General features: G+C 34.7%; 1 protein-coding gene across 1 annotated transcript in view; it reads left to right on the plus strand.

Annotated features, from left to right (window-relative positions):
* Positions 1 to 26,419, plus strand: part of LOC145686212 (E3 ubiquitin-protein ligase SHPRH) — a 133,897-nt gene that overhangs the window by 63,570 nt on the left and 43,908 nt on the right. Inside the window, exons 9-14 of the mRNA XM_081759265.1 lie at positions 43 to 206; positions 3,570 to 3,743; positions 4,552 to 4,729; positions 11,842 to 11,957; positions 18,893 to 19,027; positions 23,652 to 23,857. Of these exons, the coding sequence (XP_081615391.1) occupies positions 43 to 206; positions 3,570 to 3,743; positions 4,552 to 4,729; positions 11,842 to 11,957; positions 18,893 to 19,027; positions 23,652 to 23,857 (973 nt within the window). The remainder of the gene's footprint in view (positions 1 to 42; positions 207 to 3,569; positions 3,744 to 4,551; positions 4,730 to 11,841; positions 11,958 to 18,892; positions 19,028 to 23,651; positions 23,858 to 26,419) is intronic.

Below are 26,419 nucleotides of genomic sequence, written 5' to 3' on the forward strand. Positions count from 1 at the left end.
AAATGTATGTTCCAGTGAGTAAGTGTTTCCTTCTTATCGCAGATTTATATGGGCTTCTGCTTTTCCTTGGCGTTGATCCATATTCAGTTCAACCTTGGTGGGAGACTCTTTTGTATGAGCCGTACTGTTATGGCATACAGGAACCATTGCACAAAATCATTTCACAAATTCTATGGAGAACAGCCAAGAAAGATGTTCTGGATCAGGTAAAATTTTCCGTTGTTTTTATACTTAATTAATGAAATAAAGGCGAGAAATTCATTTAAAAATTATTATGTTCCTTTTCAACTTGTTTACTTATTTCTCTAAAGTAAATATAAAGATAAATAAAAAGCGTTGTGAAAACTTAATCCGTGGAATGACTTAGTGAAACCCGTGCGGTTAGAGTGGGTGGAGATATCAATGACTACTATAACCTTTGAAGTAGTGCATCTATACATTGGTTCAGGTGGTGATCCACTTAGAAACAGACCTAAATAGGTTTTTTGCTACTTTCTTTTTTCTCCAAAATACTCATAAATTCATTTTATCACATTATAGTAGATGCAAGTAAGAATTGCCAGAAATTCTTGGGCCTTTTAGCGTAGTCTTTAGATTTGGGAAATCACAGGAAGTTAGATGAATAAGTCGGTATGCGAGTTAGCTCACGGCTATATGGTTAGCGTACACGTCTGCGGTGTGGGAGATCTGGGTTCGATTCCCTCGGGAGCTCATGTGTTCGGATCCCACGTTAAGCTATAGGTCCACGTCTTATAGCCTCGGTGCTGAAAGTGTTAAGTTCTAATCAACCAACAACCAAGTCGGCATTCATCTTTTTCGTATTATTATTATTATTATTATTATTATTATTATTATTATTATTATTATTATTATTATTATTATTATTATTATTATTATTATTATTATTATTATCAGAAATGTTTAGTATGTCAAGAGTCTATCGGTCGAAGTAAAAAGGCATTGATTTGGCTCTTAGAGTCACAAATTTGTAGTCCGGATAGAAAGTATGTTCTTATTCAAGGCCCATTTGTTTCGTGGGGGATTCTTTTATCGTTTCAGCTTTTTATTTCACTGTATATATCAAATTATATTATCTATATTGTTTAGATTGATTGTAAGTGTTGGGGTTAGTGATGTTTTTGTTGATTCAATATACAACATAGATAAATTTTATATAAAAACTGAGTCTAAGACAATAGAAAATGAACACATCTATGATACTAGATATTTTTGTATTTCTCTGAGCAAAATTTCTAGATTGAATTAACACCTAACACCTATTCTTTGCAAAGAATAAGTTCCCATAAGAACACCATGATTATTCAATCTAAGAAACCTAAGAAATATAAAAAGTGAAATTTTAACCTAAGAAATATAAAATGGGAAATGTTAATCTTTACCTTTCCTCAATCAATTTACGGACTGCAGGACTCCGCCAACTGATCCAAAAAGCTCAAATTAAATCAGCCAATGAGCAATAGTTTTGTATTTACGTGGTTTCGATATCAAAGTTCATGCCCTGTACTGAACTACAAGCATGAAACATCTTTATTCTTTTCTTCTTTTTATCGAAAACTAGGACATCTTTCGGATACTAAAATTCTAAACCATACAGATTGTATTGTATGTAGTATTTTTATATAATCAGTATTATGTTTGTTATCAAATAAATGTTTCTATCAACCTATTGTGTTTGGTTCAGTAGTTTTTGAAATCCTTGGTGAAATTCATATTTCTTGCTTGTAGTGTTTCCTTTAATCATATCAACGTATTATACTGTTAAACATTTACATATTACCTCATAAACTCTAGACATTTCCTTATATATAAAATAGTCTGTGTATATTAAGAGAAATAATTTTGATATTTTAATACGACAATATACACTGCTTGACAGTTGCTAAGAAACAATTGATTTCTGCCACGTAGCATTCCCAGCAGCAGCCCAATTACAGTCAAACGCAATGCAGAGGGTGTAGTTGAGCAGGATTTGTTAACTATAAAAGGCAGTGCACGAAAGCTCTGTATTCAGTCGAAAGTGCATGCAGTGAGGTATTTGACGTAAATAGCGCCGTAGATGGTGAAACTCAGTTCTGTAAAACTCAGTGTGGTTGGACAATAATTAAGTTCAAAATGGCTTCAAGACAGCATTTGAGTAGGTACGATCGTGGACTTGCAGTTGGACGGCTGGAAGCTGGCCAAAATGTTACTGCTGTGGCGACAGCAATAGGAGTGTCAAAAAGTGTCATCTTGTGATTGAAAAAGGCCTTGGAAGGTGGAAATGCGACGTTCTCCACCGAATCCCGTTTCACTGACAAATGATTCTGGCAACTAGTTACTGTGAAGAGAGCGGGGAACACGTTATGCACAACAGAATGTTCATGAACGTGATGGCTATGGCCAAGGCGTGATGGTGTGGACAGGCATTATGCACAATGGCAGAACCCCACTTCACATCTTTGAGCGAGATAGCGTGACATCGCAGCGGTATTGCAGAGATATTCTTCTGAATCATATTCGTCGTTTTTGGGGTGCAGTAGGTCCGGACTTTCTGTTTATGGACGACAGTGCGCGCCCACACAGGGTCGCTGAAGTATCGGACAAACTTGAACGTGTAGATATTATACGTGTGCAATGGCCTCCTTATTCTCCGAACCTTAATCCTATTGAACATGCCTGGGATGTTCTTGTCAGACTTGTTTCTCAACCAACTTCCCGTCCCATGCAAGAACTGATAAGCACCTTGCGAGAGAAGCGGTACAATATCTGCCAAGGACTCTTCACTAGTTTAGTGGGCAGCGGAGGTCACACATCTTACTGAGGTACTCATATCAGTGTCCTGGCAGGAAGACCCATTTAGCGTGGCTGTTTGGACATGCTCCAGAGAACATCTTTTTCTTTTTTCTATGTGGCGCAATGTATACCATTTTACATTGGAATACTTGCACACTGTCTCTACTGCATATGCACTGCGTTTCATTTCTTCCTTCAATGCCTGTTCTGAATTATTTCGAAAAATGGCACTATTCCTTAGCATTTGTCAAGCAGTGTAGTATCTCTTAACGTCCTATGTAAGGTTTTACTGGCAAAATGTATTTAGTAGACATATCATGTACGTAACTAAAAGAACAACCTATTTATATGTCATGTTCAATTTGCTCAGTAGACTTATATGAGTTCTTTGTGGAAATTCTTTGAAAATTAAATAGACACGATCTAACTTTAATACAACATATTTCAGTCTCTCACTCTCTTTTTCCACAAGATTTACAATTAACTGATTGTCTTGAATCCTTATTTTGTCATCAGTGTTATATTCTATTTGAACTACAGATGCAATTTTGATCGGGCGCTTTTGAGACTTTTGAGTGCAAGATCTTCAATCGTGAGTTCGAATCCCGTCCAGGGCAATTGTCTTTGCCCTCGTCATTTCATCGCCATCATTCATTTTTCTTAATCTTTAATCTAAAGGTCAGAATCATGTGATTTAAAATTAAATAAATTTATAATTCATTAATTTAAAGTTTTGGTGAATTTAATTGTTTAACAATCTTTGATTTCTTTCTTAGATTAGTATTTCAGAACAAAATGAGAAGATTCATTGGCTGAATTTCTCTCCAGTTGAAGAATACTTCTATCGAAGACAGCATAGTGATTGTTCACGAGAACTACTGAGTAAAATCCGAAGATTTCATTGCTTAGATCTGAAACTAAATTCGTTGGATAGAAATACTGTGAATCTGGTAGGTGGTCGCTGCTGTAATTTTATTGTATTGAGAGGAAGCACAATATTATAATAGAATAAATAAATCACGTTCCAGTGTTGTAGAAATGTAGTAAGATACTGGTGCATATACATGACTAGTTCGTCCAATAAAGAACTGGATAAACAGATAAAATAGGTTAAGTGGATATTATATATAGACAAGTAATATTGCACTTCTTGCCTAAGAGAAATATGATAATTTCCTTATATTCGTTAGATTCAGGTACTTCGTTGGGGAACAACTGAAGAAGCGTTTCGGGTTAAGATTCACTAAGGATAGAATTTTGGATTTCAAAGTCTGTTTCTATATAGATAAACTTTTATTTTACCTATTAGCTTACGTCATTTGCTTGAAAATGACGAAATTCAGTTCGAAACATTGTCTTAAACTGCTGCTTCCAAAAATTTTTATATTCAGATAAAATTTATCTTACATTTAAATCAACAATCACTTAGATCTTTCACTGAAAGGAGGGCTTTACTGAATCTCTCCCAGTGCTTCACAGTCACATAGCTTTGCGTGCGTTGCTAACTTAACAATGTTTTCATTATTTTTTATCCAGCCCTTCTATAACTTTCAAATGAACAAGTTGATGTAAGCGGTGGTTTCTGTAACCTAAAAGAGGTAACAAAACAGTAGATTGTAAAATTAAGTTGGTTCGAAGCAATTGATAAACATTTTATCTGAAAGAACTTATTTTAAAATAAAGCTTGTAAATCAAGAATGCTTTCTTAGATTAAAATACTATATCCAATTAATTTAATTGTGAAACCTTTTGTTTCAGCTTTTGGCCCCTCTGTTGAAATTGCGACAAGCAAGTTGTCACCCGCAGGCCGTTCGTGGCCAGTTTATTTCCCTTAATAAGTCCACTTTGACAATGGAGGAATTGCTTCAGAGTCTCATTAATAAAACGAGTTTAGAATGTGAGGAAGCTCATCGACAGTATGTGGCAGCACTCAATGGTAAGTGAAAGGATAATACTTTATTTGCAAAAAATCACATTTCTTGAATTTTAAAGTGTTAAAAATTTTTAATTATTGGGTTATTGTTTTTAATTGCGTAGCTAGTTTATTAACTACATATACTTAAAAGTTTTTGCATCTGCTTCGGAATGATACTGCTCCTGAATACTTGAATTTTTCAAGTGACTTACAACAATGTTATATGAAAGAATGGTATGGTGCTAATTTCCTTGTATGATGGTTTCCGTGTTTCCTCTTAAGATACGTTACTTGACTGTCATGCTCTTGTAACCATTTTGAGTATATCGACTGTTTTTCAGAGAGCGTTGATAAATACCAATCACTATGGAAACATCAATTGCAGGGAGAGAATATCGGGAGTTTCACTTACATCATAGTTGAATATTCCGCCATACGCTTTTGCTCTGTGCGTTCAATGCTTGACAATGATATACTATGGGCTGGCTTTTTAATCCTTCATTGCAACCTCGTTATTTAGAACTAATTAGGGCCAGTGCCTGTTCAGATTAGCAAATAATGCATACTATTTAAATTGTTGCCATAGTTAAGTAGGGTAAGTGATTATCTTTCAGATAAAGCGTCCGCTGTGTATCATGACAAATTACTTTGTTATCAGTTATTTCAAGGGTTGGAGGTAATCATTTGACTTAACACATTCACAAGGATCAAGAGGTAGAAGTCATTTTAAAAATTATTAGTTCGGTCATTTGTTGGTAAATCTGTCGCCCTTTTAACATTGTGGCTTACATTCCGAATGCAACGTAGCTATAACGTATACTAATGCTTATAACAATCGCAACACCTAGAAAGACGTGTGAGTGGAGTGCAAAAATTTCTATCACAGATTTGTTACATGACTAAACAGAAGTGATCACAGTTTCAAAGCTGTACACCTCTTATATTGGTAAATCAGTATGGCCGTAGTGAGAATTCCTATACGCCGTGGCATCGTAGGATGTGGAGTCTTGCTGAGGAATCGCATGCCAGATTGCGTCTATGGTAGTCCATGGACATCATCACTGCTGGAGGACCGTGACTAACAGGGTACTAGCTATCCGTATCTCGAAACATTTTCGATAGGTGACCATGCATATCAAGGAAGTAGCGGTACCCGTCGTTCCTCACGGAAGGCTAGCACATTACGAGATACACATGACCTGATATTATCCTGGTAAAATGACTTCTGGTGGTGTCTAAGGGAATGATACGCCCTCAATGCGGAGCAATCAAAATCGCATGATGTGTTCAATGACGTTCCACACCATCACAACTGTCGTTAATCTTCCGTGATGTTCGACAGTGCTTGCTGGAAGATTTGTTAAGAAAGATAGCGTCTAACGCGTATGCAGCCATCATTGTAAAACAGGTTAAAGCAGCATCGTTCGCAAAACACGATCGTTTAAACTGCCTCTCAGAATATTGTTTCACAGACGAAACTGAGGGCGCTTCTGGATTCACGCATTCGCCATCCCACTGAAATTTTAATCGTTCGTACGCCATAATCTGCATATACAAATCTTGTAAGTTGAAGACATTCCCGTTATTCCTTTTTTGTATTCCAGTTTCCACAAATAGTAGTATATTTGTAAAACTACACAAGGAATAAAGCACATTCATTATTTTAGAAGTTTTTCTTTGTACTATTTTTTTTTCAGTCACGTTAAGTAAGTTTTTCTATTAATTTCCTACTCACGAGTGAATACTCATATAATCAGGCTCATTCTGCATTAAAGGAGAGATATTAACCAAGATAAGCATTGGATCAAGGATAAGGCCAGTTTGTCGGAAATAGTGATAAACATGGGAGAAGGAAGTTAAAAGAAAAGGAGGGAATAAGCTGGTATTCAATAGTGGATATGTCGACGATTGCTTCGGGATATGGATAGGTACTCACAGGCAACTTATCAAATTTGTGAAAGAATAGAGAGTCAGAAAAAAAGGCATAGAACTAGAATTAGAAGTAGAAAGGAGGGGGGAAATTGTGTTTCTGGATACGAGGATAAGGAGGAAAGGAGACAGGTTGGTTACTGAATGGTACCTAAAGAGATGTGCATTAGGGAACTTCCTGTCATAACAGGAGTGATGTTGATAGCTAAACGAAGAGGAATTTCATACAGAATATGGAGGAGAGAATTAGGTTAGTGATAAAATGAAAGCAGAAGAGAGACGAATTTTACAAGCAACTGCGGACCAACAGATATGAAAAAAGAAAGCTTAAAATGGAAAGAAGAAGAAAAGAACAAAAAAGTAAAAACATAAGGAAAGATGAAGGAGGGGAAGGAAGAAAGTCTTGGTGGTGAACAGAGAGCATGGGAGATAATAAAAAGATCACTTAAGAAGATAGGAAACCTTTCAACATATAGGAAAGAAAGTAAGAGACTGCTGGATGTGATACGTAAGAACAAGAAAAAGAAAAGCCTAAGTGATGGAAAGAGAAGCAGGATAAGGTGTAGTGATTGTTGTAACGTATAGGAACCACTATCTAAAATGTAACGATTATAGCTTCTTATTATTCTTATTTTACACTTTATATTGCAGCCCACAGTTCGTGTAAATTTTTAAATTATGTCAACACGATTGAACAATATAAAATCAGATACACCACATAGAATCACTATTACCTTTTTATTCTCAAAACTCCATTAATTATACTTTACTTTTTCAGTTGTCATATCAACGTTTTACACAAACAACTATCTGCTGTTTTGGTAATTAAAAGTACCAATTATACATATAAAATCAACATATATTTTCAGCTACTAAGATTAAATCTTATTTTTTAAAATATTTTTTAGAATCAACATCTAAATTCTTTTCTTCTTCTACACAACAGATTGTGTACCTTTAAGCACCGTTGCCCAAAACCAAGATATAAAAATAGAAGAAATTTACAAAATAGATATACAATATCGTTGTATATATGGCTCCCGGACGATGACTTCTTGAATTGGTTACAATTTTAAAAAAAGCATCCTGGACCGGTACCTATTTTTATAAATATGCTTACATTACTTTCCGAATAGCCCTCATATATTTTATAATACATATATATTAATTTCATTTTATCTCATTCTTATATTCATGTAACAATTAATTTCATTTTAATTCTATAAACTTATCAACAAAGAGGACTTATTCAAAACGCGATTAACCTATTTAATTATTCAGGTCCTAAGGCATATTCTTTAGTTCAATATTATGGGAGCTCATTGACGAATCAACTCAGTATACGCTGACATACTATATAACTTATTTCTTCCATTTGGACAAAAGTACAATACTGATAAACAATAGATGGAAATGCATAGATGGAAATTGCATATCAATGCATAGATGGAAATTGCATAGAATTCAGAAGAAATACGAATTACAAAGAAATCATAACAATATTCAAAATGAAACAAAATAATCAATATCATAACAAGGATTAATACAAATAAAGAAATTATTATATCAAGAATCAATCTGAAAACTCGATGTTATCTATATTAATCTTGGATAAAACTTCTGAAGGGACTAACGTTTTAATTAATTGTATCCCCGTACTTTCTTAAGATGACGCAAAGAATTATGATCTGTATAGAATTCAAACAAAGTACGAATAACAAATGAAATCATTACGATATTTAAAGTGAAATAAAACGAAAATTAATTGAATATGTTTTCTCGGACGCCATAACATTAGCTTAAGTTATATTACCAAAGAATTTGGTTAAGTTACATTGCACACTACAATCTTGTGTATGGTCCTGCCTATTACGTACTTCAACGGTATTCCGATTTCTATTTTGAGAATTTCTGCCACCTATGAATCTATTATGAAATTCATTTCGTGGAAAATTAAACTTATTGTTCGCTTGATTCCTAAATGTATTACGTTTATTGTTCCTGTTTCTCCTAAAATTAGATTCAGTTCTATTACCGGTAAAATTATGTTCAGTTCTATTCTCGTTACAATCGAATCTATTATTATTTTTAGCATTAAGATCATCTTCTTCCGTGACATTAATGTTGCGAGCAGGTACATAACTAACTTGATTAAGATTAGTATTGACTTGATTACGATTACTATTAGCCTGTAGCATAGATTGACTTTCAAAATTTTACACTATCATAATAAGGTGATTGAAATTAACGCATTGTGCAGAAATCAACATTTGTTGCAACTTAAAAGGTAACAAGATTCGAATTGATGCTATAACTCTTGATTCCTGTTGGTATGGATTAATTAATTTCAATTCATTATATACGGATGTTACAAAATCAGTGAGACTCTTATCCAATTTTGGGCTATAATGTCTATTTCGAACTAAGGGGTCTTTATTGGCCAACATGATATCGTTTTCAAAATTAGAAAGTAAGGCATTTTTAGAATCTAGATAATTACGTAAATTACTTCGGATTGCTTTGAACCATACGGAATATGCTGGTAATAAAATATGAGGTAGAATTTTCAAAAATTTAGTTTTGTCTACTCCAATCAAATCACTTCTTCCTCGGACTTTTCTAGGAAAGTGCTGGCCGGGATGTCATCTGATTTTCCACTAAATTTTGTTAGGGATCTAATATCACTAAACTGAAAATGATTACCTTTACTAGTATGCGTACGATGTCTGGAATTTACGTAGATGTGTTTTTGGCGGTGAGATGAGTGATTTATTCTCCCATTTCTCTCTATGCTAGCTTTACTATTGTCATTTTCGGAATATCCTTCAGATGAATTACTATCTTCCACTACTAATCTGGATTCACGTGGTATAGGTTCAACGCTGACATCCGAAACTCGATCACCATTTGCAGTACTAAATTTCTCTTTGATTGCATTCAATTCTTCCTGCAATTCGCGGATCTGACTAGTATGTTCATTAACTAAGGTTTCTACCACTTCTACCGAATTTTGTACGTCATTACATCGATGTAAAATCTCTTCCATCTTATAATCGGTTTGTTCTAATTTTGAATGTATTTGTTGGTTTATTTGTTCAAACTTATCATCCATCTGTTGTGCTAGTCGTTGTGACATGTGCTCCAGCTTGGTATCCATTGTAGTGTCCATTAGCTTCAACTTGGTATCCATTTTTTGTTGTTGCTGCGTTATTTGCTGACCAAGCTGTCTTATAAGATCAGCCACGTTAGTTGATGAGCTCATACCTGGTAGCTCTATATCACCACCTTCCCTATTTATATTTTCATTACCAGAAACACTCATTTTAATATTTCTATAAATTCTTTTCTTACTTCTGAGTAAAGTATACTCCGTGTTGAACGCTATGATGAGACTGTTTTACTTAACTTCAAACTAGTCTAAATGTAATCCTAGGCGGTAAACCACCATCTAAAATGAACGTATAGGAACCACTATCTAAAATGTAACGATTATAGCTTATTATTATTCTTATTTTACACGTTATATTGCAGCCCAAAGTTCGTGTAATTTTTTAAATTATGTCAACACGATTGAATGATATGAAATCAGACACACCACATAGAATCACTATTACCTTTTTATTCTCAAAACTCCATTAATTATACTTTACTTTTTCGGTTGTCATAGCAACGTTTTACACAAACAATTATCTGCTGTTTTGGTAACTAAGAGTACCAATTATACATATAAAATCAACATATATTTTCAGCTACTAAGATTAAATCTTATTTTTTTAAATATATTTTTTAGAATCAACATCTAAAATTCTATTCTTCTACACAACAAATTGTGTACTTTTAAGCACCGTTGCCCAAAACCAAGATATAAAAATAGAAGAAATTTACAAAATAGATATACAATATCGTTGTATTGTGACGACAGTTACGTTGGTGAAACAAGGAAAAAACTGAATGAACGTGTAAAACAATATGAATATGTAAGGTTACAAACAGAAAGAAAAGAAATGTCATTTAGAAGCATGTGAGAGACACGGGGTATAACAGTTAATTGGTACGAGATTGAAGTGTTAGACCAAGAACAAAGAACGTTGATAAGATAGTAGGAAAGAGGACAGATTTATTAAAAAAGAACAAGGCTGTATCATGAATTGGAATGTAGCCTTAAACTTGATACATAGTGGGGGCAAGTAATTGAAGAAAAAACCTAATTTGTAACTTGTTTAGGTACAGAAGTGTCTACCGGACCAGGGGAGGAAATGGATTTATAGTTTTTAGTTGCTCCTTTTTCAATTCTAATGCTGATTGGCTGAGATCGTTTTGATCAGTCAACCAGTCTCAAGGAATTTGCTATGTTAAGAATCAACTCTTGTATTGTACTGTGTCTGATGAAGCCAAGATGTTTAGCTAGTTAGCGAAAGTGTTACACAGTTATTTTTTAAAATTAGAACTTGCTTTGTTGAGAGATTTTTTGTGTAAAGTTAGTTTACATTAATTGTTTTATGTTCTATGGTTAATGAGTTTTGATATCATTAATTGTATTTTGGGAATTCGAAGATCAAGACATTTTCGGGATTTTTCGATTAATGGTGTAATAAATATCTTTGAAAATGACCAACCCTTTAGATTTTGAGGAAGGTCAATATCTAAGATAAAAGTGAAGTCATTTTAATTTTTTGTTTATTCATTTAGAAAAATAGATTTACCTCAGATTTCGCTCTATTGGCAAACGTATCATACAAAGAAAAATAACTAACAGTCTTTTTCTTAATTTAATTTTGTTACGCGTGTAACAACAACCAATGAGTGTCTTAACTTACGGAAGATTTTAAAGAGTTGGAAAATTCGTTTTAAATCACTTACAAGAATCCACAATACATATAGAAAGTTTGGAAAATAATTTGTAACTTTGAACTAACTTGTGTCATTCATCAAGTGATACGTACCAGTGAAAAATACGAGAGAACGTTTTACCGCCATGAAATGTGATGTAAGTTAAGCAGCAGGAATATTCAACCCAAGACTGCTGAAAAAGACAAGATGATGTATTGAAATTGTACGGAGATTAGCAAATAAGACACATTCAGAGGTAAGTTTTGTTTTCAGATTTTCTTCTTTTTTTTTCTGAATATTAAACATGTGCAAATTCCTTTAATTGAGTAATTATTTCATTTCTTAATGCAATGCCATTTTTTATTGTATTTCAGGTTTGGCTGGTATTTTAGTTATCAAGAATGAGTGGGCAGAAGCAGTAGAGTCATATAGGGAAGTTTTGCGTTCAGTTGAAGAACACAAGGAAAAACTCAAAACTGATACGTTGCAGGTACTTGAAAAAACAACCTGATGTGTGTTATTCTATTATAAATGGGGTAGTTATTGTATAATCCAAAGAAGTGTCATTTATTTAAGCTACTTTTGTTCCATTTTATAAAACGGAAATAATGTGCACTGTACTGGAGAGTAAGAATATTTATTAAATTTTTATATTTAGTTTTCATTTTAATTAGAACTGGTTAGGATTTTTTTTTCTTTGTTCTTGTTTAAACTGTACTTGGAATTTATCTCTTATACCTAGGGATATATTAACGAATAAACCTCTGACCTCGTCATGACTATATCTCCGAAACGTTTGAGCTGCGGAACTTGGAAATTTTATTCAAATGTTTTCAATTAACCCTACACTAGGAATGGCTAAATTGCAACTAATTTTAGAATCTAGTTAAATTTTAATCCCTTAAGAAAAAGAGAGTAGGGTTAAAAGAAGTTTCGTTATTACTACATGTTGCATTTGAAGCAGCATAGGTACAGGAACGAATTTGGTGTGTGGATATTTATACTTTGTTCCAGAGAATACGAATTCTCTTGAAGGAATTCACAAATATTGGTAAGGGAGATGAAGTTCCCGTTAAATATTACTACCTTGTAATGTATGGATATATTTACTAGTATTTTGCACGATGTAGGGAGTATTGCCTCCAGAAGTTAAAACGACACACAGATAGATACCTTATCTAGGGTGGCCCAAAAGTAGGTATACAGTCCCGTACTAATCAACTCACTGCATTTTATATAATTTCTTATTGTTATCCATAGTTTCTTTATTATTTGTTCTTAATGTGTTTTTACTTGTATCTTAAGCTCGGAACAGCCGAAGCAAATAAACCTATAAGCTAGAATATTATACTTAATCAATGCAGGGGTGTATACCTACTTTTGGGCCACCCTATATTAATATGATTTGGAATTCAAGCTTTAAGTAAAATGTTATCATGTGTTTAATCCAGTAGATACCAATAAGATCTGGAGCCCTTTTAAGTGAGGGAAGTTTGTCTCATCCGCTGCTTCGTGTTTGGCAATATCAAATAGGTCAACATTAAGTACAGAAATTAGTGGCTGGAAAAAAAAGTTAATGGATGTTTAAAATAGTAGTGTCGTGAGTCAAGAAATCAGAAATAATGGCATTGGAAGTCGCACCTTGACCACGCACCACTCAGTTGTTTGTGCGTCATTTGTCCGACAGTGGTCCTTCACATGCTACGGTACCGTGGGTAACAATGTTAATAATGATAATAATATAGGATGAAATAGATGATGAAGATTTGTCGAATTTCCCAATGTCTAACTATGGTCACAAAGTGCATTGTCAGTAGAACTGGCCGGTTCGAAGAGTCGTAAACCTCATTTTCGGTTTGTAATATGAACTGGTTTCAAACGGTTAACCGAATAGAAAAACAGTTCTATTTTCTATTGATCGATCATTAACATGTTTTCTCAAAACATTAAGAGAAAAACATGGGAAATCGTAATTTCGTTTAAAAGTGAAACAGAAGATCCGCAATTACTTAACCTAAAAAGAAATCATTACGTATCTTTCGGTACTTTTTCGAAATATGTAAGACTATTCTGAAAAATGTCAATCTAGTGTCTTATTTTCAAACCGAACCGAACCAAATTACGGTTTGGTTTCTGAAATAAACCTACATATTCGGTTCGTACCTTAAACTGAACCCAAACCAGTTAACCGGGTTTCGGAACACTTCTAATTTGTCAGTTTCTGAAAAAAACAAATGAACACAAATTATTTCTGTTTTCCTATAATAGGAGAACTAAATGTCTGCAGGCTCTAAATGGGCATTTTGACGAGATTTTTTGAAGTGTAATTTAAATTGGAATCAGCCTGAATAAAATGTAAATAATATACAATAATGGATTTTAATATACCATGCGTATTCTTTAACGTTTTACAATGAAAACTAAAATTCAGTTTAAAGTGTAATAAAAGTAAAACAGAAGAATGATAGAAGGGTTGCTAATAGCAAGTACATTAGTACTGGATGCTAGATACATTAAACAGTTACATGTTTTAAGTGCAAATAAGGTACTTACCATTGCTACTCTCACTAACATTATGATCAACTCATCCTGAAAGCACAACATTTTCAATACATTACTGATTAACATTAAAGCTACAAAATGTCATTTGGAGCTTGTATGTTACTTGTTCATGATGTTATTTGTTTATTAGCAGTTGCATAATCCCAATTCATGAGAATGTCTATTCTCTTTACAAATCACTTTAGAGATTAGTTATGCCTTGAATATGTATATCGGTGGAAACACATTTAAGAACACTTTGTAGGAATTCATGGATCTGACCCAAAATTGGTACAAGTACTGATAGGTAATGATCCCAATATTACACGCGTGGGATATCGCAACATCTCATACAGAGTATTCAAAACATTTAACATATTTACCTTAATACATGTGTAACCACCTACCACCAAGCAGGTCTTCGGGCAGGTAGCCGGCCATACAAATACAGAATGTCGGTATACTATTCCACAGTCGCTGTAAATCTTAGCGTAGCCCGGCTAGCGGTCAGTTGCCGTCTCACATGTCTCAATAGAATTAAGGTTCGAAGATTTAGCATCATATACCATGTAGAGCACGCTGGGTTTCTGTAGTGGTATGAGAACGCGTGTTATTTTGCTGGAAGTTATGTTCGGAGGACATGCCACAAATGTATGATGCACTATCCATACTAACCTGAATAAATACCAGAGGCGAGGGTAGAGACCTGCACGGGCCGAATTTTTCGGCCCGAGCCCAATCCAGCCCGAATGTACGTAGGCCCGGCCCAGCCCGGGCCCGAAAAGTTTTGGAGATTTTCGGCCCGAGCCCGGCCAGGCCTCATAAGTTTTTAAAATTCTTGGCCCAAGCCCGGCCCGGGCCCGATAAATTTTCGAAGTTTCATTTTGTAACATTTTTTACGGGCACACTTCTTCGGGCCTTTATTCTAATTATAGTTTAACGAATGTCAATAATTATTAAAGAATTGCAATTAATCGGCCCCAGCCCGACCCGACCTGAAGAGAAATCAGTGTCGGCCCGCCCAAGCCCGGCCCGTGCAGGTCTCTAGGCGAGGGTGATTACATGCCTATGGGCGTTGCTAGAATGGCATTGTGTCCAAAATAGAAACAATTGTCTCTGCTGAATAACATCGCTTTCCATTCGCTTCTTCAGTAAATCTCTTCCAACACCATTGAAGATCTTCTCGGCTATGGGCAAATATCAGGGATAATCGAAAATGTGGAGCTAATCATTCTGTTAGGTGCTCTCCGATACGTCGCATGAACGGTGGAAACAAGTCTTGTTGAAACCCTCTCTTTCCTACTTTATTGTGTGCATGCTTACGCATACTTCAACACAAATGTACTGATTTTGATTATTCTTTGTTAGTTTCTAAAAGTATACATTTTCTCAGGTTCCATATAGATGCTATCATGATCTAATAAAAGTCTTTGAAGTTGGACCGTGAAACTGCTCAACAGATGATAGTCTTAACACCATGTGTATGTTATGTATAATTCCGTATCGCGTATATTATCGTCACGCATTTTGTAGAAAGTTAGTGCCCTACATTTAGTTTAGGTATCTAACTAAACTAATGGGATGGAAAAATTAAACAAACTGTTGTCAAAGGAACAGGTAAAGTCTTTGTCATAGAAAGTGACGAAAAATAGTTTACAAAATTCTGTGGGAACCTTGATAAAGTAAATGTATATTGAAGTTTAAAAAGAAATACAATTTAAAACATGGAATTTAACGTGCTGATTTGTAAACGAGCAAATGACACAGGGTTTGCCCAAGTGGGCCCAGCCCGAAAAAAAACACTTGGGTTTTTGAGCTTGACTTTCCTTGGGCTTTCACGTTAAGGTATACAACAATATTCAACATAAGACCTTTATAAAGTTGTAAATGCATTGAATGAATAATAACAATAAAAACTTAGTTTAGCTTGAGAAAATTATATAACAAATTAATGTATGGATTATGCTTATAGAGTATTTGAAGTAAAATATACAATTTTATATTTTAGAAAATATTTTCCTTGAATAGTGTGCTCGCCGACTCGGCGACGCCGAGGGACGTTATCCCTCATATGTTTAATGGGTTTAAGGCCATAGGTGCCGGTACTACCAGTAAATGTGTAGTGTATTAGTAAAACTATTAGTATTATTTTTTGTTACCTTTGATGGTAATACAGGTATTCTTCAGTAAAATTTGGTTTTCCAACAACAAAAGTTTAGTTCAGTTATTTGTTGCTATTTTTAAAACAAGCATTTTGTAGTATCAACACCAGCAATAGCGTAAAACTTCTTGTCGAATTTAAGAAGCTTAATGCTCAGAGTTCCGAAAACTAACGTAACGCTTACTATTTAAGTGCTGAATTCAAACTTCCGTACAAGTGGAAGTTTCGATGTACAGTAAAGGTAGCTACATTTTCGAAGAAAGAAGAAAAAGAAGTCACAAAGGAAGTGCTCAGGAAATTCCCGCCATTGAACGCACAAAGCATCGGAACTGAATACTTCAACAATAAAACTATTTTACGCTGAGATATATTTAATTTCATTTAAGACATTTTGAAACATTTATTTTATAAAATGTGAATTATATCTTTGTTAATTGTTCTAAATTTTCTGCAGGGAACTGTCTTGCAACAAGTGCTCGGGAAACTCCCGTAATTGAACGCACAAAGTATCGGAAGTGAACTTCAACAATAAAACCATTTATTTTACGCTGGAAAATATTTATGTCCTATAAGACATATTGAAACATTTATTTTATAAAGCATGAATTATATCTTTGTTTTAAACTAATATATTTGGTGTTCATATTTGGCGAACATCACTGACGCTCCTGAGATGATTCGATCTACATTTGTTCATTCGTCTGCCTGTACCACACATACAACTATACTACTTTCGGCCTCTTAAATTTAAATTTCCAAGGTACAAGCACGAGACACACTAAATTTCCCATAGAGATTTTAATGGCATACCAACGTAAAATTTCAAAATGGCAACCATTTTCTCAAAATTGTGGGTATCCACGCTACAAAGCGCAGTTTTCGGTCTTTTAAGTTGAAATTTTCAGAGTAAATGCAGGAGACACTCTAAATTAACTGTGTATATTTTGGCGACGATCCAGCGTAAAATTTCAAAATGGCGGCCATTTTTTTTAAAACAGCAGTTAATAGAAAATTGTTGCAAGTTGTGACAATGATAATCTTGAAAAATAAATCACATTTTAACACTTTTACTTCAAAGACATTGAAATATTTCGAAAAAAAAATTAAACCCGAAAAAACCCATATGAGTCCAGGTGGGTTGGGCTTTTTTTTTTTTTTAACGGTTTTTATCAAAGCCTGAAATGACATATGTATATAGTGCCTTACAGAAGTCTGAGAGCGTAGGAAAAAGATAATACTATTGTTTCTGCTCAGAAAACATGACATGAGGAATTCATTTATCACAAAAATACAAAGAAAGAAAAACTAGAGCTGGTGTGAAACAAAATATTTAATGATTAGGCCCGTGAATCTACATCTGAGCTAAAGTAACTTTTCATTAAAATGACTACCCTTGGCTTTAATTATAGCCGCACAGATTCTTGCTACTAATTTTTCAAATGTTGCAGGTGAAACGTGTTTCCATGCTTCGTATAGTGTCTTCCACATCCCTGCTTTGTTGTTGGTTTGGTGTTTGCGCACTGGTGTATCGAGGTCTTTCTACAGAAGTTCAGTTGTATAAGTCTGGTAACTGTGAAGGCCATTCCACGATTTTGATGGTACCAGATCTATCTTTCTTCTGCAAGTGTTCCTACACGCAAAGACGGATATTTTGGGTCGTTATCGTTCTGAAATTTAGACCTACGATGCACAATTCTTGTTCCACACTGTATTTCATGCCTGATAGAACCCCATAGTACACCCTCTTACCATTATTCCATCTATATTAACAAGATTGCCTACTCTGTTTTCCCCAAAGCAGCCCCAAACCATCACATGACCTCCATGCTTAACCGCGGGAATAACACAGTCGGAAAAGTACCTTTCAACTAACCAACATTGGACATATTGACTGCGTTTGAAACCAAACAATTGAAACTTTGACTCTCTATCCACAGAACCTTGTTTGATCATCACGATTCTTTGCTTCTCAGTCTAAAATTTGTGTTGTAACATACAATGAAATCTTCAGTTTTTTGGCTATACCTTTTAACGACAACTTCAAAATACATACTTGTGCTCTTGTTTCGCTATTAATCTAACTTTCTGCACCGCATTGCAGGAAAAATAGCGAAAGTAATCATTTCAGAAAAATAAATAATTTGACACGTACCCGGGTGCTATTGTTTGTTCACGCATTCTTTCTGTTTAATTAATTGGTAATCAATTCACCAGAGAGCAGGATCGACAGTGCACGCAGTATAAGCCCACAAGAAGGCTTTACTCCGTCACGTTCAAGAGTGTGGTTGCTTTCGATTGTAAACATTCGTCATTTTTCAGAAAGCAAGATGTGTTTTTTTGTGAAAACCTTCATGCGTTTGGCATTTAATGAAATAACTGGTCATGCCTGTAAGGGTCGAAAACAGTGATAATGTTACAAGGTTTGGCCCGGAAGGGGGGATGATTTCAGTACATTACGGGGTCAAATATAATACTGCTCGAATACTGAGAGTCTGCATTTAGCACATTATGAGGTATGGTGCCTGGGAGGAGTAACCCCCCACCCCATCCCAGAGAATCTCTTGAACTCATCACTGATCAAAAAACTGTCGAGATTAATATATTCTATTGTAAAATGTACACTCTTTACTAGAGTAGCTGTTTTCAAATTACGTTAGAAATAGATTATTCCTTTGGATTTTCATTTGAAGTGTGTTCGAGTAATGTATTTGTTTTATTTCTAGCAACTTCATACACTACACAATCTGGCTGAAATTTTAGAAAGTGGCCATGATATAGCACCTACGCTAAGGGATGGTTCTTTGAGAGATGAAGCCAAACAGCTGGAAGATAAATATATGAAGAAGTGCTTGAGTAAGGTGAGTGTTTCACCTGAATGATGTAGAACTAGATTTAAAAGGTTCGTGATATTCCAACTTTAATTTATGATGTAACTGCATAGGCAAGGAAGATTACTTTCAAATGTGTGTTCTCCATGGTGCACTTTTCTCTCTCACCATCCTGTTCACTAACATTGCCTCCTAATTGAATGTTTAGTTAGTTTATTGTTTGAAGTTTGAGGTTCGGTAAATGTTCGTAGTTTGATGTTTGGTAAAGCAGTCCTTTTTTTTTTTTTTTTTTTTTTTTTTTTAATTTTTGATTTGTTCTTTTTTTAGTGAGAGGTTTAGTTAGAGCTCTTTCTTCAGTAACTTTGTAGGATAACTATGTGTTTTCTCAATTTCAAGAAAATACTTTACCTCTTCATTTTGTATTTCCTTTTAGAGCTTAACGGAAAGCTCTTCGGAAGAAGTTTTTGCCAGATTTTCTTTAAAAGGAGTTTCGATTGTATATATATATATACAACCTGCTAATTGATTTCTATAAAGTTTGGTCTTACTTTGTTATCTTTTCTGTAAACTAAAACTGCTATTTCTTCTTTTTCTATTATAACGGTAATTTTAAAGTGGATGTTATTAATGAAAGTTTTGAAGAAAATAAGTTTCTAGTACCATTTTTATAAAGGGAATACCATCCATGAGCCTATAATATATGAGTAAATCTCAAAATAGAATTTTCCAAAATTCTCGATCAAAAATTCAGGTTCAGTATTCAAATGTGTAGTTTGTACAATCCGCGGCAAAAAACCTGCAACATGAGCATATAAGTTTATTGTGAAATGACGAAGTCTTTTGCTCCAAAATAAGTGTGCACGGGAGGAGGCCGAGGTTTATCTGGCGTGATTCGTTCCACTTAGAGGTTATGTTCATTCCCTGTGCTGTTAGGCGTAGTTTCACAATAAACTTACATCCTCATGTTGCAGGTTTTTTGCCGCGGATTGTACATTCACATATTAAGTTTCCACTACAAAACACCTCAGAACGCATTAGACTAGTTCAGGTATAAGAAGTAGATGTATGGAAAAAGAAAAATATTGGGAAGAACATAAATAATATTTATCATAAACAGAACCTCTTCTAAAGCCGCGTGAAGTGTACGTAATACATAGTGTGGATTTAGGTGCGGCTTCTTATATATAGTCATTATCAAAAGTCTGAGCATACTATTGATTTCTCAGAATTTTCCAAATAAAAGACATTGCCAATACAAAACTATGATGATTGGAATAGTTTTTGAAAATAAACAACGTTGTTCATATAAGGATACGAAAATTCATAGTCTTGTTAATATCGAGGCAAATTTATTAAGAAAAGCTGCTTGACAGTAAGCATACGCTTGATGATGCATCGTTTCAACGAAGCCTAGTGATGTGTGTATGAACCCGTGTTAGTAGTTGTCTCTGTACTTCAACAATCAGTTAACGTATGCGCTATTTAATCGTGTCGTAATAAGGACAAAATTAGATACAAGTCAGTGATATTCTTAATCAGTGTAACATCAGTGACAAATCTTAGTGTTTTCATTCGCGTGAACCAGTTGAAAAGTGTGAAGAACATGCAAATACTATAAAAGGAGGAAAAACATTGTTAACTAAGAGTCGAAGCACTTTATTTTGATAGAAAAGAGTCAATCCTTGTGAAAATCGTTCAGTGATCTGGCGGAGCTATGCGTTGGACTCGTGAAAGATAGAAGGGTTGTAAATATTACACGGAAACGCACTGATCGTCCCAAAATAACAACTTCTCTTAAGGACTAATTCACTGAAAAAGCAAGCAAAGTAAATAGACGTTAACGACTCTGGAAGAACCAATAAAACTGTGAAAGAGCCATTTTCATTCGGTTTCAAATAGGAGGTGGGCCAGCGCTTCAGATCTATGGTTTTGGGCTTAGGATTGCAGTAAAGAAACCATTCCTTTAAGCAGGAAACATTACAAAAAATACGCCTGGCCGAAATGAATATATAAATAAGTACATACATAGAAAATAAAAAATAAAACAAGTGAATATCGTTTCAGTGTGAAACTAAGACTTCCAAATTATGCGAATTCAATACTCAAACTTGAAGTAATACATCTGTAAGTACTGGTTACAATAGAGTATAAAATCCATATGAATCCATATGAAAAAGCCATTCCTCGCTATCTCGTAGTGTTTTCATCTGTGGCGATAAAGTATGAAACAAAAAATCTTTAATGTGACCACTTCCAGTTTGAATAGGGGGTTAAAAGAGGAGATAGAACCTATTCTCGAGTCACTGAATCATTTAAAAAAAAAAATAAATAAATAAAAAAAATAAAAAAAAAAACTTTTCGACATCTTTCAGAGTTTTTGCTCTATGCAAATTTGAAACCAGAAGTACAAGGTAATTCAACCTGTTCTGGTCTCGATTAGTGTTGCGGATTGTGAGATGACATATGCGATTAAGATGTTGTATCGATCGCAAATCCGTTTGTCACTATCTATTACAGTGTCTATTCTATTGTGATAAACTGTGAAACTGGAAATGGTTAATTTGAACCACTTCCGATTTAAACAGTTGGTTAATGCAAAAGATGGAACCTATTCTTGGAAAGCTAAATCAATTGTAAAAATTTGCATCATGATATCTTTTATCGTTCTTGCTGTATATAAATCAGTATTGAAACCGGCCATAGTAGTAAATTTCAATCACTTCTGGTTTGGGTAGAATGTTCTGGGTTGTTGATATGTTCTCGAGGGCTTGAATCGATGATTACAGAAAACCTTTGTCGCTATATACTACTACTACCGTTCTATAGTGGTACATTTGAAACCGGATATGGTTAATTTGAACCACTTTCGGTTTGAACAGACTGAAACTGAATCAATTATAAAAAACTCGATATCTCTTACAGTTTAGCTCTTTAGAAATGAGTATTGAAACCGGAAATAATTGTAAGTTTGAACCACTTCCAATTTCGATAGAGTGTTGTCATTAGTCTTGTTATTTTCACTTGAGATGCTGAATAGTTTGTAAAAAAAAAAAAAAAAAAAAAAATTGCTTCTCAGTTTCTGATATCACTTGTTTTATAGTGATGAACGTTGGAACCAGAAATGGCTGATTTTAATCCCTTTTTTTATTTTTACAGAGCTTCAACAGAAAAAGTAGAACCTTTTCTTGGGAGACTGAATCGATTCCAAAAAACCGCATTTACTGTTTTCGCTCTACGGAAATAAGTGTTGAAACTGGAAGTAATAATAAATTTAAACCATTTCCAATTTAGGTAGAGTATTGTGGATAATCATGATATGTTCTCTTTAGACGCTGAATCGTTTGCAGAAAACCGCTTCTCACCGTTACCTCTGTTGCCGTTTTTGTTCTATGGCGATAATTGCTAAAACCGGAAATGGCTAATTTGAATCCGGTTTAAATAGAAAGCTAACGGAGGAGATACAAGCTATCCTTGGGACGCTGAATCGATGGAAAAAATCGTATCTCGGTATCTCTTACTGTCTTTGCTCTGATAGCTGTTGACAGACGGGCGGACAAAGCCATTCTGTAAGAATTCCGACACTTACGCATAGCATAGTTTGGAAGTCTAATAAAATAAAGACTGGTACAATGAACAATGGGAGAAAGCACTTTGAACCGATAAATCTACATTCCAACTTTTCGTCTTCTAGTGTTAGAAGTTTGTTCGTCGTCGTCCGAAGAGCATTTCCATTCCAACCGTGTAATACCTACAGGAAAGCACGGAGAAAGTAGCTCACTGTTTGGGGATGCTTTGCAGATTACCAAGTTGATAATTTAGTTTGAATTAATGGAATAATGAGCAAAAACGTGTGTCATAACATTTTAGTGAGGCATGGAATTCGATCAGGAACGATTTGGGACAGTAACTTTCTAACAAAATTACTATCCCAAACATTCTTCTAAGCTATGCAGTAATTATCAACAGTGCAAAGAAGACCTTTACAGCACAACAAATCGAAAAGTCTCCAGATGGTTACCCATCGAACTCTTGTAACATGAACTTGACAGAACAGTCCGTAAATAAATGCCAACGAATACTGAAGGACGTTGAAAGGCTCTTCAGAGCTACTGGAGTCGCATAGCTTCGCAGAAATTGGATAAATTAATGCAACAAATGCCTAGAATTTGTAATGATCATATCAAGGCTAAGGGTCGACATTTCATTGAACGCAAACAAATTCAATAAATTTATTTCAGGGGAAATAGGACTATATGTTTTAATTTCTTTATATGAGCAATGATGATTTTTTTTCACAAAACAAGGTCTATAATTGAGTTTTGCATGAATATACGTATGTCTTTTTAAAAAATCTGAAAAATCAGTAGTGTGGTCAGACTTTTAATAAGAGAGAGATGTAGATATATATATATAGTCATTGTTAAAAGTCTGAGAACTCTACTGATATATATGTATATGTTGGCACCTGGAGAGAGAGCCCAATAGGTTTTGTAATGTTGTGTGGTAGAACCTACCACCATTTCATATTGAAAAGCATTCTTGGGATTAAAGGGCAGGATTTTTATTATAATCTTAATGTGATATTTAAAATTATACATGAATGCGATAGTATATCGGCGTTGTAATTTCTCTCTATATTTAATTTCTTTTGCAGGTTACAAACGCCGCAGAAGCAGTAGCTCCTTTAAAGGTTCAGGTTGAAGAATTGAAAAACAGTTTCAAAATGTCTTATCCATGGTGGCAGGCAATCCTTTCATGGTCTGTTCAAAAGACTATTGATGAAGATCTAATTCGAAGAGTAAAAGATGATCTTGCAGACAGCGACGGTGCTGGTAAAAGCCATTCAACAATTATGAGAGGGTAAGTTGTAGCATATTTTATAAAATAGTAAAGAAATTATTTTGAGAGTTTTTTTTTTTTTTGGTGTGTGTGTGTGTAAGTGTATGTGTGCTAAAGTAATAATGTGCAGTTGTTACTTACAGTCATTTAGTTCATTAATACTGTAACTTCTTCGGCGGAAGAAAGATACTGTAAATTTAGGTTAATTTATTTAAATGTAGGGGCGGTTTGTAAGAAATTTTAAACGGTCGCTGTATTTTGATCGTGCGAAAATAGTATAATCATTAGTCCATCACCAAAGTGCAATAAGGTTAAAAAAATTAATACGTGTCACGCTGTCAGACGTTCTCTGCATTCATCTGTAAACTTGCTCCAAATGTTATGGTTTTCCTTTAAATCCTTTCTTGGAAGTTTATGCATGGAAATATTATGCTACCTGAGGGTGGGAGGTGACAGTTTTGTAAAGTGGAATGGAGTCCAAAGTTGTGAATGATAGTAAGTAGAATATTACACCATTCCGTATGAAGTGCCTTACTCAGCTTTGTAGGAGATGATGGACGCGGAAATCTGCGCCGGATTCGTGTCTACAAATAGAACAAAGGCGACGACGACGACGACGACGACGACTACTACTACTACTACTACTACTACAACATTTATTATTATTATTATTATTATTATTATTATTATTATTATTATTATTATTATTTACAGAGTCCTCTATATCTTGTGTGAACTTTTCTCCTGGTGAGATTATACAGCGTGTTTCAAAACAACACCGATAACGTTGGGGAGGTGATTCCTGACACCAAGATATGACAAAAAGTATAGACCAACCTAGGTGCACAAATGCTTCCTTTCGGAGTTATAAGCTGCCGAAAACATAAAAAAATGAACTTTAAAGGTCCATAGCTCCGAAAATATGGGAACTGCCGTAGTCGGGTCAAGACTTCACTTAGGAACGAGTATATGTCCTATCCAAATATCCATGTTTCAAAATCCTAAGGTACTTTTGCACCCATTTTTATAAAGGTAATTGGTGAGTACTTCAAATTATATGTCCTTAGCCAAACTCCCTCTATAAAAATTTTTGCGTGAGTACCTTAAAATTCTGAAACGGATTTATGGATAGGGCACATATTAGTTCCTAAATAAAAGTCTTGAACCGAATACGGTAGGTCCCATAGTTCTGGAGCTACGCAACTTTAAAGTTCATTTTTTTCATGTTTTCAGCAGCCTATAACTCCGAAAGGAAGCATGTGTGCACCCAGGTTGGTCTATACTTTTTGTCTTATCTTGATGTCAGAAATCACCTCCCAAACGTTATCGGTGTTGTTTTGAAACACTCTGCATATATACCATACAGCAAATTAAAAAACATGTAATATTACCAAAAAAAAAAAAAAAAAAAAAAAAAAAAAAAGCTTCAATTGCATTGACATTATTATTCTTATTGAGTACCTTTTAGTTCATTGGTTCATTTGTTTTTTTTCTCCGTTTTGCATTTCTTAAATCGTATTATTTGTACAAGTAACATATGTTAGTGGCAACGTCACACCACACGACGTCACGTTGAACGTCATTTCCGTTTTAGTATGTTCATAAACTTAAACAGCGCATAGTATTGAATCCGTACTTTGCGGGATCTCTAAGTTGATTGGTGAAAGTGCCAATACCATTAATTCCAAATACAGTTCTCTAGCACACTTAGGGAGAGTGCGACGGAGTAACATATAAAATGATCGAAAATGAGTGACATAGTGTTGAGTCCACGGTTTTCGGGGTCTTTGAGATGAAAAACGACAGTCCCAAAGCTCCTGGGAGGAAAATGTAACATAAAAAAAAAAAAAAAGAAAAAAAAGAAAAAAAGAAAAAAAAGAAAACGAAATTAGTGTCGAATCGATAGTTTTCGGGGTCGCTGAGTTGATTGATGATACCCTATATTCGGGGTCCTAATAGGTTTAAAAGTATACATTGAAACCTATTAGGACCCCTAGGACGGTGGGAAGAAGTTGGCATGTAAAATAGTCGAAAACTACCGATATTAGCGTTGAATCCATCATTTTCGGTGTCGCTGACATTAATAGTCACACTTCAGATAACTAAAGTTTAAGTTCAGCCCCCATGGCACGGAAGGTGAAAAGGGGGGGGGGAGGGAATAAAATGTCTGAGTGAATCTATAGTTTTCGGGTTCACTTAGCTATTAGGTTACAATCGCGATAATACTTAATCCCAGTTTTTTTCACGAACGGGCATTGCAACTGGATTGGGAATTTACCTAGGTATAGTGGCAACGTCGAAGGCGTTGCTCGCACATCTATATGTATTTGGATGTAGTGCATGAATGTATATTTCAGCGTAACACTGAAACGTCTTGAGCAATTTCAGCCAAACTTAGTAGTCATATAACCAGTGGTGTAATGCTGGAATTTTTGGTAGGTATACGCTCGATCGTTTTCAAACCTATAGCGTATACGCAAGACTACTTGGCGTATACGCTCATTCTTTCGTAAATTTAAGGTGAGTATACGCTGGACTATAAAAATTTTAGGCGGATATACGCCGTATACTCCCGTATACTCC

Source organism: Thermobia domestica, chromosome 5, assembly GCF_964235325.1.
Source record: "Thermobia domestica chromosome 5, izTheDome1.hap1.1, whole genome shotgun sequence".
Taxonomy (NCBI): Eukaryota; Metazoa; Arthropoda; class Insecta; order Zygentoma; family Lepismatidae; genus Thermobia; species Thermobia domestica.